This window comes from Ochlerotatus camptorhynchus, unplaced genomic scaffold (genome assembly GCF_037179485.1).
Source record: "Ochlerotatus camptorhynchus isolate MF236.1 unplaced genomic scaffold, CSIRO-AGI_Acam_v1.1 ptg000303l, whole genome shotgun sequence".
NCBI lineage: Eukaryota > Metazoa > Arthropoda > Insecta > Diptera > Culicidae > Ochlerotatus > Ochlerotatus camptorhynchus.
The window spans coordinates 277,806-294,842 of NW_027040791.1; the positions used below are offsets into that span (position 1 = coordinate 277,806).

Sequence of the window (17,037 nt, forward strand, 5' to 3'; positions counted from 1 at the left end):
TACTGAAAAATGAGAACTTTATTCATAAAACATCTGTACTTTTTTCATGTGACATAACAAAATTAAGTATTAGCGACATCGAAAAAAAAAACTGCTCGACTATGATCAATTTGTCCTTCCGGTGAAAATCTGCAATCAGCACTATCTTCACGCCAACAGTTGGAATGGTAACGAAACATTGTGTTTTTAAAATAGTACTTTTCAGATAAATACATATTTCTAATATCACATACTTGACTAATAGGTATATGGTGTGTTCCTTGTTCGATAATACACTTTTCTGCCATTTCTTTAGATTAGCCTTAATAGTCTACGTCTAATATCGGTACAAAAATGGAAGTACACCGAAACATACGTTTGAGGTTGGGTGTTTAATACTCTATTATTTTGTTGTTCTCATGTTGGGGTCTTTCTCATTTCAGGAGTTTGAACTTAATTTTTCTTCTCTTCTGCATCGGATTCCGGGGCTTTGGCGTCTGGGTATTCCAGTTTCACGCCTGGCTCGCAGGTGAACTTGGGGCAGCAATATGGGAATGGAGCGGTTTTGTTGGTCTTGTCAGTATCCAACTTACACTTGTCGTTGGCCAGTGGCAGTGGTCCGCAATCCTCAACCAATTCCAACAGCCTAGAATGGGAAGGATAAAGGAAGAAACGTTAGCTTATGGGTGATGGGTTCGAGAGTTGAGGATCACTTACTGAGATTGATTGGTCTCCGATACTACGCAGGTCGAGCGTCCACAGAATGGAGCAAGATCCCACGACTTGCCTGGTTCGATGGTGGCGCAACGAGTTGAAGCGAAGCACATTCCCGGGAAATCTATTGATAACAAAATAAAATGTTAAATTAGTTCAGGTGATCTGCAATAAAAATGAAGTTATATAAAAAAATCTAGGTTATCAACGTGGTACATTTGAGCATCTCTACTAACAGGCTACTATACAGGACACTGCGAATTATGACTTCCAGTTTAAGAAACCGAGCAGACAGGGTGACCTACATGATGTCCGTTCCTGCTTTGAAAGATCACCACGCTTGCACCTATATAGAGACGCTTGATAAATATCGTCACCAAAGCCCACGTAGGATCCGTTTTGCGAACGCCCAAAGCCATAACGAGCAACACGAGGAGATTATGCAATTATTGGTGTACAAAAGACGCACGTATCGAGAGCGAAAGGAGCCGAAGAAACTGGTTTACAGCATTGCGCAGTTGTTATACAGCAATGACACGATTTTATCAGTCTCCTTACTGCACCAAAGTATACCTTAACCATCCATTTTGAAAATGAATGAGAAAGATTTGGAATCGACAAAATCGGGTCATTACTGTATTTAATAATATTGGCCAATTAAGATGTGCGAGCAAACGAACAGAAAAGGACGGTTACTTGCATTGTATCCAATTTTGAAGATCGGGTAGCTTTAACTCAACAGGCATTACGCAAGAAAGTATTGGATAAGATGACAAGAAGTAGCACACCTACGATCCCGATTGCATAAAAAATCCGATATGGGTTTGCTCAATTTTTGTTTGTTTTAGTTGCATCATGTGGTTAATTTTTGTACGATCATTTGACAACTACATACCAAATTTGTGCCGTTGTCTACAGTTTTAGTACATACGCACCATTTGAAAAAAAGATATAAGTAATTCGATTATCTATTTCTGGAGGTTATTAAAAAAAAAACTATACGAATGTTATGAAACAATCTTCAACACTGGTGCTTTGAAACATTTGCTGAGAAAAGGACATGGAAGATATTTAAAATTTAGAACTTGGAAAATAATTCCAAGATTCTGGATCTTTGGGAAATATCAAAACCACATAGGATAAGTGCCCAAGTTTTTAGCGGTAATGCTCCTCTAATTAGCTCTATATTGAATTTTTTTTATATTTTTTCCTTTCTTTACCAAATTTATTTCTTTACCCGGTTAGAACATATATATTGCCATAACATCGACACTCAAAATAATTCACACGTTATAGTTACGTCAAAATTAACATAGAGTCACTCTTTTTCGTTTTCTGTCAATTTTACGTGACACCACATTAAGTAATTCTCACATATGAAAACAATAAATGAGTGATTCACTCACAATGGTACAATGGTCAACAAACCTGAATCTTCATTTCTTCTATTCCGAAAAAAATTAAAACAGACGGAACACTCTCTATTTATTTTTTTCTAAACCCGAGTCTATATATAATTGAAATTTAGCAAGTCTGAAATACATCACTATGTCTGAAAGCTTTCCAAAATTTGTTTACGTCTGGGTAAGCTGGGAGATTTCTCCAAAATTTATTTGATCTTAAATATTTCTTTGTTTCTGCGAAGTTTCGAAAATTTGTCATTTGTCGTGAAATCCCGAAAATATTATTCAGCATATTAACCATTGAGTCTGACGACCATTCGGCCTTATAAACATTCGGGCTATTATGTTACGTGATCTATACTGTATATATTTTGTGTCCGCGGGCCTTGGATACAACGTATACTTCGTCTAATTTAACATAGCATTTGCAATGCAAAATTAGATGTTCTCAATTTTTTTTTATATCTTTATTAAGGAGACTTTCAGCCCTGGGCTGGTTCGTCTCCCGGATTTCAAAATGGTTATGACTTAGGTATGATAGTACTGGTCATTAACATTAGCAAGGAACATCTATTAAAATGTTAGTCTAATGCCTAATGGTGTTCGCACCTAACACATTTCTGTAGAATTTGATATTTGGAAATCGAATATTGTGGAACTTTTTGAACGATGAATCCACGCATGATGTAATAAAAACATGATTAGTTAAAGTACATAACTCTAGATGGGAGCTTACCATCAATCATATTGTCATTGGTCGAAAGGTAAGGTACAGTACTGTACAGTAGAAGCACCTCCCCTAGCCGTATCTCCTCGGGATCGTTAAGTTGACAATGACAGGAGCACATACAGTGGTAGAGGCAACAATTGGCGTTGACGGCGACTCTGTAGCTCTTTACTCCAATGGTAAAATCCATAAGCAAACGTCAGACTGTGCGTGAAACATGGCGGACTTCGTACTATCCTTACACTCCACTGAAAATTCCCATAAGAAACTGTCAATCTTTGCTAGAATAGACAATTTTTGGGCGGTGCCGTCAACGTCAATAGCTGCAATTGCAAAACCTATCCGACTAGATGCTGACGTCAGGTGGCGACTTGAGTGTTAAACAATCGACAGAACTGTTTCCACCCATTGGAGGTACATCAGCAAATCGGCAACCATCCCTTTAGTCAGAGGTGGCGGACAATTACACCCCCCCCCCCCCTCACTATCCCTCATCAACGGATGAGTTTGGTAAAGGGGATGCTCCACCCGATTCGAACCTTCCTCAAAATTGTCATTTGCTCGCTTTCTACTTTCTATATACAATTTTCACACTGCGAATCTTTAAAATCTATATGCTTTCTCTCTTCTCATCTATCGTATAAAATGTTCACTTTAAGCTGCTCCAACTAGATGAATTCTTATTTTGCATCGATGTTCGGTTTTCTAAATAAAACCCGAGCACCGGTTTTCGAGTTCGTGAACTGAACCGCAGCTCAAATACCGTAAACCGATGTGCTCGAATTTTGTGTTGGGTTCACGAAATTTCAACCACGGTGCTTGGTTCAATTTGAAAAAATACCACACGGGTTTCACAGTTCGTGGTTCAAACAGCAGCGGGAAATTGATTGACTGACACCATGGTGGCTGATTTATATGCAGAAAACTGAAAAATGTCGATTTTTACTAAATTGAAACCTTTTTTAGAATAAAATATTTCCGTATAAAGGTGGCGCCATGCTGTCAGTAGTGGTGAGATTAAGACTAAATTTGGACAAAAACCGAACACAGGAGTATTAAAAAAAAATCAGTACCCGTGTTGTACGGTCGGTTTTTTTTTCATGTCTGGTATTTGATATTCTTTGACTACGAAAAAGCTTTCGACAGACTCAATTCCGAACGAGGATCTGTGGGGCGTCCTGGGCGCAAGGGAGTCTCAGATAAAAATCACCAACCTCATCGAAGCACAGTAAGAGGCTTTCACGTGCAGAGTCCTGAACGGAGTTTTGTTCAACCCTATTCAGGATGTCCAAGTGTGAGACAAGAATGTATACCATCACCGTTACAATTTTGCAATTTTTCAAATTAATCAAATTGTCGAGCAGTTTTGGGACGACATTCGATTCGACCAGCAATTTTAAGAAAATGAAGCAATCAATTCAAGATGTTTCAAGCTCAGCATAAATAAGATCCTATTTTCCACGGCAAAGTTCTAGTGGAAACATGATTTTAAATTGCTCGAATGAAGTGATCCATTTAGTCAACAGCCGTTGATAGGATTTTAACCTGGGCCCAGGTTAAAGCAAAAGCAAACAACCGGCCAGGATGGAAAGCTCTCACGTTGGTCCTTTGCACCACTGAAGGTGCTCAGAATAGTTAACTAACACAGGATTCAGTACTGAAAAAGTCATTGTCAATAAGAGATCTCTCACGAATTTGATCGTTGGATAAAAAGACGGTGACAGAGATAATCACCAAAATGTCATCTAAATATTTCAATGTTCATCCCATTAGCAGACTTTTTTGCAATATCACAGATCGAAGTAAGTCGCGCTGTGAATAATTTAACGATTTTAAAATCAGAAAACGTTTGATTATGTCTAGTAGCTTGAAATCTAAGAGGATGAGGAAACAATACAGGGGTGAAAACGTACCACTTTTCTGTCAAACGCGAACCAGCTCATGATTGGCTGATTTGAAGTGCGTAAGATAGAGATAGAGATAGATAGAGATAGATAGAGATAGAGATAGAGATAAAAGAGTAAGAAGCCAGTTGTCTCCTCTTCCTTTGAGCTTGAAATGAAACTTTATAAATATTCGCGGTGTTAAAAAATATTAATAATTATTGGAATTTCCAGTGAAGAACAGGGTAAGACCATTAAATTTTCGTAGAAAATAAAACTCGGGGTATCACATTCAAGAGGCACGTAATTTTATAAGCTTTTGAATGACAATTGTACCGTGTCTTTGAAACCATTGGACTCAAATTCTGCTAAATCTTAGAGCCAAGCACAAAGTAGACATGCTTCCATAATGTAATTACCAATCAGCAAATCTATCGTGGTCTCGTGTAATGGTGTTCATTGTTGAAACATGTAGCAGCGACGTTGTTCTTGGTCACGGATTCACCTACACGCCCGGTTATTCTCTTCGAGATTCAAACATTGGTATTATAAAGCTGCTTATTGCATTACCTACAAGCTGATTAAGTAAATTAAATTTATTCTCCTGCACGACGGATCATACAATCATCTTGAAGCAGTAGTACACCTAATACATCATAAATGGCTTTTGAAGTGTTTGCACAATAGAGGGCCGCGTTTGCATATTAAATAATTCTGTACTGTGCTTCACAGAAGGTATTGTGTTTCTCTGGTGTGCGATAGTTCCTAGAATAAGTTAAACTTATATAATTATTTGTCTTCAATATGCGAGCGGTCGTGACGTGCTTCAGAAGTTTCCTATCACGTCATGCATAATTGTGCACAATTAAATCACTTAAGCAGCAACAAGTTTTCCCTTTCATTAGTTACTGCTGGCTATTGAGTTCCCTGTTGACCAAATACCTAGCTCAAGTGAACGTAGATTGCAGAATATGCCGGTTACCGGTTCACAGTGATTCATTCGTCATAAAACATTCGCTCACCTGCCACTTGCCTATTAAAGGCAGTTCTTTTCCGGCTTAGACTGACTGTCATGAAATAAAAAATGACTTTGACTTGACTCGAAAGCGAACAATTGTTTTATTTTCAATGTTAATTAATTCTGTGATCTTAGTCCACTGATTAACAAACCGTTCCACTGGTCGAAACCTTGAGCTCCGATCCGATGCAACTCGTGCCCTCGTATCGTCGTCGGAGCTATTTATTCATCTGATTTGATATATCTACCTAGGGCCACCCGAAACCGGTACATTGATTTTCCCATCGGTGAAGGTCTACCAAATCGAGAGGTAACGGGTTTGCTTCGAAATGGATTAGATTTATTTTTATATCCTCGAGACATATTTTGGAAATGTCATGCTGAAGTTAATTTATAACTATTTTTCGCAGTAGTGACGACCATGCTTTTTAGGTTACATATGGGGCGTGTAGTGGTAGCAAACCAATATGTAAATGAGTGGCGATTAAAATGCATTCTATCATTAATCATGCTTTACTGCCTGCTAGGAGTTAATCGACTACGTCATGCAAATTGGAATGGATATTATGAATATAAATGGGTTGTGAACTGCTATATTGGAACTAGAAAGGATCGATTTTTATCTGAATTTCAAGTGTTAATGTGAGAAGTGCATCTCTCCGGTGCGTTGTTACTTGTACCTAACTTTTAAAAACTGTAATATGTAAAAGCCTTGAGTGATTAAGTACTTAATATCATCACTCTTTCTCTGAAGTTTGATTTAAGTATTCCTGATCAGCTCAAAAATTTATTTCAAATAATCTGGAGTTTCATATCTGCTGTGATATTCAAGCAATATTTTTTTAAATTACCAATACATTCACTTTACTTCAACAAATTCACAACAACGAAATCATACATAATTGAGATAATTTTCAACATATTTCAGTCATAACCTCAACCAACATGCGGATGGTACCTAGCGATTAATTAGCTAACTTTATGACAACATCAGCAAAGTTAGCCGTGCCCTCCCTTGTTTATGTGGAAACTCATATTGTCGTCTTTAATTTCATCTGATGCCACACGCTGGATGTTGGGTTTCACTGATTTTCAATAGGTGTACATGTCTTCAACTTTGTTGTTGGAACGCTTACCTACCGTGCTAAACACGATTTATCATGCATGGAGAGTCGACCGTTGGTTGAACTTGACCGTATGGGACACCGCTGATGCCTGCTGTGGGTATATTTACTATATAACAATACAAATGTGTGAATGACTTGTTGAAGCCCGGGATGACCTTAACCGGAAATGGTCATTAGATTTTTGAAATAGCTGAAATTAGTTAAAAAGTTAGATGGTAGTGATCAATGTGCTAATACATTCAAACAATAATCGTGAAAGTATTGCTAATAATTGTTGAGTTGCTGACGGAGTTTCAACAAAAAATATTAGGATAAATTTTGTTTTGATAGAATCCATGCAAACACTCAAAAGTAATTAAATTTCCAAAATCCTAGGTAACTTTTCAAGCCATGTGAAAAATAACTCATATGACACTTAAACAGCTCTATTAAATATTTTTCAGCATTTTCTTCGAAATGTACTTTCTCTTAGCAGAAGTTTAAATGCATAACTTCAAAAAAAAAATAGAAACTTGTATGATATTTGACAGTTTTTTCAACGCGTTTGTTTTCCAAATAACCGTAGGCTAACGAATTTTGAAGATAAATAATTTTGTCAAAAGCGTCAAGTGTCCAGTATGTCAGAGAAAAAAAACTAGATTTTGGCGACTTTCAAACTGTATGTTTAGGCTATATAGTCGATCTTGACCTTATTGACAGCACTGCATAAAAAACATGCAATAATTATCGACAAATTTCTTCAAAAAAGCCTTGTAACGTTTTATGGGATCTACAATTCTCTCTACAATTTAAATAAATCTTAAAAGAATCGCCCAGTGGCGTCGTTTTTTACTTGTTCACCAAACTTTAAGAACGTTATATCGAGCAGTATTTATATTCAAATCGATTGCAAAATGCACAGAATTTTCTAGTTTTTTTCTGATATTAATCCAATGCATGCAATATTTTGAGATTTGTTTTATCGTTTTGAGAGTTGGTGCACAGGTAGATTGAGGTTATGGCGACGCCACTGGAATCGTCTAAATTTCTCTTCATAATCCTCTTTTAAAATTCCCTTGGATAGTTGCTCGGAAGCACCTCCGTATATCCTTAAGAAATACATTGGATTTCGTCTCAGAAGTGGTTTGGAATTCATCTAAAATTCTAAAGAATTCTGCTCCAAATTTCCTTGGAATTCTCCTCAGAAATACTTTCCACCAACATTACAAGTTTTGTTAAAGTTTTAAAGCATCCTTCAAGCCTAAATCATGTTCTAAAAGAGCACTTTTTCTTGATTTTGTTTTCCGTCGATCTTGTTTTCCGTGCTGAGCACCAATGCTACTGACGCCAGGGAGGCAGCTCCCACGCCTGGACCCTACCTATCGACCTATCAACTCATGAACCGGGGAGCAACGGCTTTACTTTCCTTTCGAAGGAAGGCGTTATCAGAGATGTTATGCCTCAGAACATCCCGATGGCGCCGATTGGGATTGAACCCAGGCCTGCTGGGGTGAGAGGCAATCACGCTTACCACAACACTACCACGCTAGGCAAATCTTCAAAGTTAATTATATTTTTTTAAACTCTGAAGTTAAATTTTTTAACATTTATACCATTTTTAATTTGTAGAATCTAAAACAATTTTCAAGATTTTGAGATCTGTAAAAAAAATTACGATCCACTCAATTCTGTTTTCACGTGATTTAATTGTTTCGATTTAGCCCTCATGCAGGATGAGAACAGCGTTTTTATCATTCTTCTTTACTTCTTTAATTGTGATTTTTTAAAACAGGTTGCATTAAATTCGGTTGCAATTTGAGATCACACGATCAAAAATAGAGGTTAATGAAAAATCGCGTAAAAACAGAATTGAGTAGCTCGTAATATTTTTTTGATTTTTGATTGCAAAAAAATCTATTAAAGAATTTTAAAACGGAATTAAGTTTTTTTAGTCTGAGATCCCATGTTCCTATCTGGAAAAAGTATGGATCTTTGGAGGAACAAGAGGAGTTAGAAGCATTATTAAAATATTCATTGTCTACAGTGATAAAACCATAATTTTTACTAGGGTTTGCAGGACTTGGAGAGATTTTGGAGATCTCATACTTGGATAAACACTCAAAATCTCAAACCATAATACCTTGCAAATATTGTAATTTTTTCTGATATCCTAGGAAAATTTGTATCATGATTAGTTATGTCTTAGATTTTTTCTGTATTTGCAGATAGAGGGAATGACGGCTTCGATACTTCTTTACCAGGGGATAAAGAAGTCAGGGGGTAAATGAAGTCTATGAGCGCTGATGGTGAAGGAGGTGGAGTTATTCTCAGAAAATTCACACAGAACAAATTACGCAAAAAATGGCCCCATCAATCGAATGATGCGACAGTATAATCTACACTGCGAAGAAATAGAAATAATGCATAGTAGGTAAGTAAAACATTGTAATATAGTCTACTTTTGCTTGACGAAATAAATAAATAAATAAATAAATCATATTCCACAGCATCATTAAGACGTCGTTCATCCCCTGACCCTGATGATGATAGGCAAAAAAGTGCCGAATCTGCCATTTCCCCTATTTAAAAAAATATGAAATTTTGAACTCATGAAAAACAAAAACCCAACAATTATAAAGATCTCTAGATCCAATGTATCTTAAATCACTTACAAGATAGATGAGCAAATCCCTAGCACGGTTCGGTGTATAGTGAACACACATTAACAAAGTAAAACGGTATAGGTGTCGCAAAACATTTGATTCGCAATGTAGCGTCGATCATTTGCGTACGATATGCGTCAGTCGTGCTAACTGATGTCACATTTAAATCTACATATCGGGAACAAGAAAAAGTAAAACACGGACATGCGAAGCATACTTCAAAGCGCTGCTAGAAGCCCCGCTATATCTACATTCATATAAAACAGCTACAAACTATAACAATAAAAACGCAAATTTACGGTCTGATGACCAGAATATTTCCGGCTGGACCTACAGCGCTTCGAGAATATGCATGCGAAAAGGGAAAAGCTCATCAATTCTATATGGTAAGGCATCCCGAACAAAGTAAGAGATTAAATTGAAAACATAATTTGCTGTTTTGATGATAGAAATTTTCCCGAGCAGGAAAAACTAACTTATTAATACCAAATTCAGGTATGCAAATAGCATAACTGGCAACCTAAATATGGTATTAGTGAGGCTGACATAAGAGGTAAAATAACAAAAATAATACCTCAAAAATATTCTACGAATAACGAACTAATAAATAATTTAGTTATTACAATAACAAACGGATAACAGACGCTTTTTTAGATGCCAGAATACCATAGTTTATTATTTTGAAGGTCTTATCAATCCTATAACTCTTTTAGGTGTTATTGCCTAAAAACTGAACGATCACATTTTGTTATTTTGGTATTCATTTGATATTTTACAACATATTTCGATAACTGAATAATATCAAAACAAGGTTTTATACCACAAGCATACCAAAATCTGGTATAATACCACATTAAGATATTCATTTGTTATCGATTAGCTATCGGTTCCTGCTCGGGTTGATTACTCCCTTTGATCTCATCTTGGTTGAGTTGACGGTTGTTTCAAATAGATAGCAACATTTTACAATGTTGAATCCAACGGATTTTTCCAAATAAGTTTTCATTATGTTTATTATGTATTACTTGAATATCGATTTGCCTTCATTTTGTTAACCGACTTTGCTCGGGATGTAGCTTCAGCTATTGACGTGTAGCGTTGATTATTGGCACTGATATCTTTTCTCATAAAATATTCTTCGATTTTGTCTCATATTTCTGCTTCATGACATCACGCCCTAACTGGAACTTTATGACTGTTGAATTTCGCTGGTTGGATTTCTTATACGTAGCACAAGTAGTGAAAGCGCTCGTTAGTGAAACTGAAATATTAATGTTTCTATGTAGATTCAGTATTACTAGCTGTTGAGATTTTGATTTGAAGTCTTCATTTGCCTTAATTTTAGTTGGGCTGTAGCCAAACCAACGGGAGCTCAAACAACAAGATTTGAGTGATATACATCTTCGTAATAAGCCACACTCATATCCTTTTGTCGTATAGGAATTAAAAGTTGACATACAAATATTTTCAAAACCATTGACTGTGACTAACTGATTAGCACATCTTTCACGAACCTTAGGTATCAAGCGAAAAAGATACATCGATTTCTGATGTCACCCATGTATATCGCAAAGTTTACGTAAGTAATTTACAGATACGTGATATGAACCGTTCAGGCGAATGCAAAATGGATACGAACAGATCTGGCAAAGGCGAGTAGATATAAACTGTGCCTTGGTCGGATGGCAATTTAGGTATTCTTTCGGTACTATAACTCGCGTATACAATAAATCGACTGGTTCTCCCGTCATAGCTTGCTTCAGATGTTGGAGCTGCAATGAATCACATCGTCAAATGGATTGGAACGAATGAATTGATTGATATAGTATTTTAAAGTTCGTTAATTCTTCTACCTATTATCGTCAGGGGTAAATCAAGGTCGTGAGCGCTCAATTTCGACTAAATGATGATCTGACGTATGAATCACCCTGATGTAACAAATGAGCGCTCAAGGCTTTCATTTACTCCCCCTCCCTCACTTTAATAGGTGAAGGTATTAACAAAGTAATAATTTCCTCTATAAATGGAAAACAAATAAACATTAGTTCTATTTTTAGCTCTTTTAAATATGTGATATATATGGCGGTGTTAATCGTTTTGACTAATTGCTTTTATTACCACCTCTGAGATGACTTGAATGGTTTTCTACAAGAATTTGTTTCAAATTTTTAGGAACATCAATTCGCAGTCTCGTAGACCTTATAAGAGATTTGAAACACTTATAGTTTGTTTGAAAAAAAAAAATCATCTGGAAGTTGATCTACAATCTATAGCAGCAGAAGAAACGCAGTATTAAAAGTTCTCCGAATCATCCTGTAGTTAAGGCCTTGAAGTTCTACAGGTTCCAAAAGGTCTTGATCAAATGTTTCAACTTTTCTTCTTCTTCTAGGCATTTACGCTTCTGTAGCGAGCGTTTTGAATTTGTATATTGTGTGGCAAGCACAATGATACTCTATGCCCATGGAAGTCGAGAACCCGAAAGATGTTCTAAACTGGTAATATCGTGTCTTTTCTGATCAGACTATGTGTTATCAAAATATCTATGATTCTCCACATTGTCCTGGAGTCCATAGAAATTTTGTTCACCCTGAATTTGTGAAGCTTTTGTCTCATACCAGTATTTGAGATGTATAATCATGTTAAAAAATAGGTATTCTGCGATGACTCGACTAAATTTTAGAACGGGTAAACCTTCGTGGCTCACCATTATATTTATCATGTATGATATATAGTTGAAATGACAATGTATTTTGAGTCCTCCAAATTATGTTGGAGCTTAGATCTTGATGTTCTACATTTCCATCAAGGTCTTGTGTGATGTCCTGATTTATTATAGCTTTGTTGTACCTCACCACATAATTTGGGACATAAGTTATATTAAAAAACTATCTTAGTTTCTTCAAAATGCTTGTGGTTGGTATTGTGCAAGGTATTCTACGATATCCTTGCTAATCTAGTGAACCAGTAGAACTTCGTGGAGCCCCATTATATTATATGAGAATGCGAGAAACTAATTTATAATGATAAAGTATGTCTAGTTTCTACATTATCATAAAGTTTTGAAAAAAAAAAATTCCAGTACAAAGTGTGAAAAAAAAAATACAAAAAATTGACATTTATAGTGTCACGGAAAATGGCAATGAAAATAGTTCCAAAAATATGAAACATTAAATTAGCGATTAAGTTATCCAAGTAACCATAGGCACGTTATTTCTCGTTTTTGGCTATATTCGGGCTTCATCAGAAATTACAAACACTGGTATAACCGTTGTTCAGCTGTATATAGCCAAAAAGGCGAAATAACGTGCCTACGGTTACTTGGGTACTTTTCCCAGCATACATTGGAACATTGTGGAAGATGCAAATGTTCTATGCTTGTATAGTCAACTCTTCATATCTCGATGTTCTATATTTTGGTATGTTAGCACATATTTCTATAAGTCGATAATTATCCCGGTCCCTCCAAACGGTCTAGTAGGCTATTCATGTTCTATATCTCGATGGTCCCTTCAATATTAAAATACTAACTTTTTTGAATGATTGTTTCATCGGTTAATCCCAAATATTTGTGAATATTACAGATAAATAGTATTAATTTTTCATCATTGACAAAATACTTGTTGAAAAAATCGACTGCTTTACCAGCTTAATTTACGCCGTCTAAACGTGGGCTTGGAGATGGTGCTCATTGTTCTCCTTAATATGTATATATTGTAACAAGATTGTAATAGTGAAACTAAAGTGATAAGCAAGTAAAATAGTATTAATTTTTAACTAAATAAATTTAATGAATTTGATAAATTTAGGCTAGTAGAATAAACTTTTGATCTATATTCCCAAATAGCCAACATCTGCTAAGGAAATGGCAGTGACGGTTTACGTTAATTTACAAGCTGACACGTAAGTGTCTGAATATACAAAGTATATGAAAATACTCAACATACGGCCCTCCTAGTATTGAATGTACAGCAAAAAAAAAACTAGGAGTTGATCTGATCGAGCCTGGCCCGATATTGAACACTTTGTTTCTCAACCTCACTGAATGGAATGATCTAGAAAACTATGTAACCGGTTTCTTTAGTCTACCGTGAGGTGAGCCTCGGAGATTGCGACCCAAGATTGCAGCCAAGGCGCAAGTTGCTCTGGTTGTCTCTATCTCACTCTCACTACTCTTTTTCAAGCTGTCTTCGACAGATTTGATAATTTATAACGATTACCATGTAATAACGTCAACCCACAGACAACAGAGAACGCTCCGAAGGCTAACTCTTCAAACGAGTGACACTAATAAGTCCTATGCGTTTGTCTCTGACTAAAACGCCAAACCTTGTTCGCTGTGAATGGTACCCACAGTCCACAGTAGACACAAGTTACGTGCATGACTGATTGCATGAAACACACTTCAGCATCAGCTGCAATTTGTACATTCCACATTGCACTACGTTTGAGTGTGGCAGCATGACTCAAAAGAATGAAAAAAGACGTAAAATTAGCACACTACTGTTTAGGCTTCCACGCAATGTCTACTTGTCTCTGCCATCGCGCGCCAGTCTAGTGGGCGTGTTAACAATCATCTATTAAGTACGTACACCAATGACTGCCTGCAATGTAGATTCCTTCTGCTTCTTCATTGGAAACCCATTTTCTTCATATTGGTAATTGGTACTTCCACTTGCATTTAGCATCCATTATTCAAATATTGCACCACGTTTCGTAAATTGAATGTTTGTTGCCACACTTACCTCTTAGCACATCGGCGGGGATGAGCCGCTTGTAGATCTTGACTGTGTCTTCATCGTTATCCTTTGCTGGCTCATCGGCACCGAAAACGTTGGCCACGCAAAAGGCGGCAATGATGACCACTCCGAATGCAAACGGCTTCATGATGTGCTATTACGCTGCAAAGTCACAACAATCACAACAATCTATTTAGGCACTGCTCACTTAGTGGTGTGTAATTTTCTAATAAATATTAATCAAAGTGTTGTTCTGCTGTTGCACAGCTTACGGAACTTACTGGTAATGTAAAGATGACAGGAAATCCACTAAAAAAACGAGATTCAACGAACAATCACGCGAAAGTTCAAATTGAAATAAGAGTTGTGTCCGTTGCACAATCCTTTAAGGACGGTGAACCGTGAAATTCTCCGATATTTGGGAATAAACCCGCAACTACGGCAAAATCTGACAACGCTAGGACGACGTTGGCACCATGAAAGTTAGTTCAAAAGTGTGTTCGGGGATGAAATTACCACCCGTATTTATAGCAATGAAAGGCAATCCCGAAGCTACCAGTATCGTTGGTATGGTATACTATGTTGTTTCTACTGCTGATTCGCTCTCTGCTGCTAGTCGGTGATCGGTGGGTGCATGGTCTGGTCCATTCAGTTAGTAACTATAATAGGCACATTGGACTGGTTGGAAGGGGATAAACTTCTCTCGGCTGCGCTTTATGTACGTTTCGAGAAGGAGTTGGTCAAGCCTTGTGCAGCTATGACAAACGAAATTGACATCATATACGACTTCCTTTGGATGAGAATGACTTGGGTAAAATAAAGTTTCGAAACATAGCCTGAGGCAAGTAGCATGAAGGTTTATTACGACCGGAAGAAAGTGTTAAGCTTGCGATTCACCTTTGCATGCAAAGATGACATTTTCCCAGATTTACTGACTACAGCAGTGAAAAAAACAGCATATTTTTTTTCCGAGAATTTGTTCAATGTATTGGACATTGAGATCTGCCACTTTTTATAAGATGGCTATATGGAAAAAAAAACCAAACCAGTCCAGAAAAGTATAATTTAAAAATGTCATTAGGTCTGTACAGGAGATGTTCTTATTTAGCAATCGTTGGTAGTCATAAGTTGGAGAGACACGTTTTTACTGACAGATTGATCCATTTTCTAAAGGTGTTAAGTTTAAAATTTGAATTTCAGATTTTGAGACTGGTGGAGCTCATGTCCGCAGACGAAGATGTGAGCATTTGTTCCAGTTCACATGATTAGTCACTTTTTTGTCCACTGTAGGAACGAATCTAATAAGACAATGAAAACACCCTTGAGTGCACTGAGGGTGTGTATTAATTCCTGATTCGAATTTAATAATATATTAGCCTCTAAGAGTAAACATATGTATACAGCTATTCCATAGCAAAATAATATAGTAGTCCTCAGAATTAATTTAAAAAAAATTATAGTTTTATTCCTTAGCGCAACATTTTAGACCCATATTTTTTATTTTGTCATTAGGGTGACTATTTCCATGTAAGGGTGGTCCAAAAAATCGATTTTTTTTTCAATAATAGCTTTTTTCAAACTGAGCAACAGGAAACAGCACATTCATTCAAAATAACCGTAAAAGAGTGAACAAATTGAATCAGATCATGTTAGCCATGGAAAACGAAATGTTATTTTGAGGACCAGGATTATTGAAAAGGGTGTTTATCTTCCACAGGAAGCAATTTTTTAATATGAAATTACACGTTTAACGATCTGAAGTTCAATTCAATTAAAGCCGAAATTTACACGCTCATGCAAGTTAATATCGTAGTTCGTTGAAAATTAAATCAATTTCATTTGAAATTTTGACTTCCACGTAAAACACACAAGGATGTGAAATGCAATGCAAATGGATGTATTATTAAATTCTTTCAAGTAAATTAATGTTTTACTGCTGCATATTTTTACTAAGGCCAGAAAAGATTTTTTTCGACCGCACACACAAAACTCATTCTCAAAATTCGAGTTTTTTCCGATTATCACCAAATTTTCAGAGAGTAAAAAGTAACTATTAAAGCTAATTTTGGCATCATTCATTTAATTTATTTTGCCTTTATATCCGAATGCGCGAACTTTGACCTGAACCCCACCCATAAGGTTCTGTACGATCTCAGTGTTTTGCATATGCTTTCTTCATTTCTTCTACATTCTTCACCACTTTAGGTCGTTTTAGAAGGTGCTCCTTCATATTAGCACAGTATTTTTCTATTGGGCACAATTCCGGAGTGTTTGGGGAGTTCAGATCTCTCGGCACGAAATCGACATCATTCGCCTTATACCACTCTAGCACGTCCTTCATGTAGTGACATGATGCCAAATCCAGCCAGAAGATCGTCGGATCGTCGTGAGCCTTCATGAGAGGGAGAAGCCGCTTTTGGAGACACTCTTCCACATACACCTGTCCATTCATGGTGCTTGCGGTAACGAAAGGTGTACTCCGCTTTCCGAAAGTACAAATCGCTTACCAAATTATGTTTGGTTTCTACTTGAACCCCTAAAGTAAAAACTTTACTACGTGCAAAAATAACAATGATACAACGCAACCCAGCAACACGGCCAACATGAAAACGACCAACCCAATGATTGTTTTGCACACACTCAGAGTCTTCAAAATCAACCAATCAGCGACTGGATCAAAATCTATACCCAGTTGTCTGATCTTAAGTGGACCCTACACGATTGCTTTTATTGACAATAATCGTATTGTCAATACATTCTATATTGACGTCAATACATCGAGATTGACAATATTTCTGAACTCACATC

The 17,037-nt window shown here is 36.6% G+C and overlaps 1 protein-coding gene across 2 annotated transcripts; it reads right to left on the reverse strand.

Annotated features, from left to right (window-relative positions):
- Positions 1-14,738, reverse strand: LOC135707061 (uncharacterized). 2 transcript variants are annotated; one of them, XM_065228786.1, is made up of 4 exons: positions 14,511-14,738; positions 14,236-14,383; positions 697-817; positions 1-625 (listed from the first exon to the last, which is right to left on the reverse strand). In XM_065228786.1, the coding sequence occupies exons 2-4, from the start codon at positions 14,375-14,377 to the stop codon at positions 433-435; spliced, it is 456 nt and encodes a 151-aa protein (XP_065084858.1). In that variant the 5' UTR covers positions 14,378-14,383; positions 14,511-14,738; the 3' UTR covers positions 1-432. The 2 variants fall into 2 exon arrangements, with proteins under 2 accessions (XP_065084858.1, XP_065084859.1); XM_065228787.1 differs by having other exon boundaries at positions 14,236-14,391.
- Positions 14,739-17,037: the final 2,299 nt, after the last annotated feature.

What these genes read in the sequence shown, in the direction of transcription:
- LOC135707061 (XM_065228786.1), bottom strand. Translation starts at nt 14,377, where the DNA reads ATGAAGCCGTTTGCATTCGGAGTGGTCATCATTGCCGCCTTTTGCGTG. An exon ending in CCCCGCCGATGTGCTAAGAG is followed by an intron (nt 818 to 14,235) that starts GTAAGTGTGGCA and finishes TGTTATCAATAG; the next exon opens with ATTTCCCGGGAATGTGCTTC. An exon ending in TCGGAGACCAATCAATCTCA is followed by an intron (nt 626 to 696) that starts GTAAGTGATCCT and finishes TTCCCATTCTAG; the next exon opens with GCTGTTGGAATTGGTTGAGG.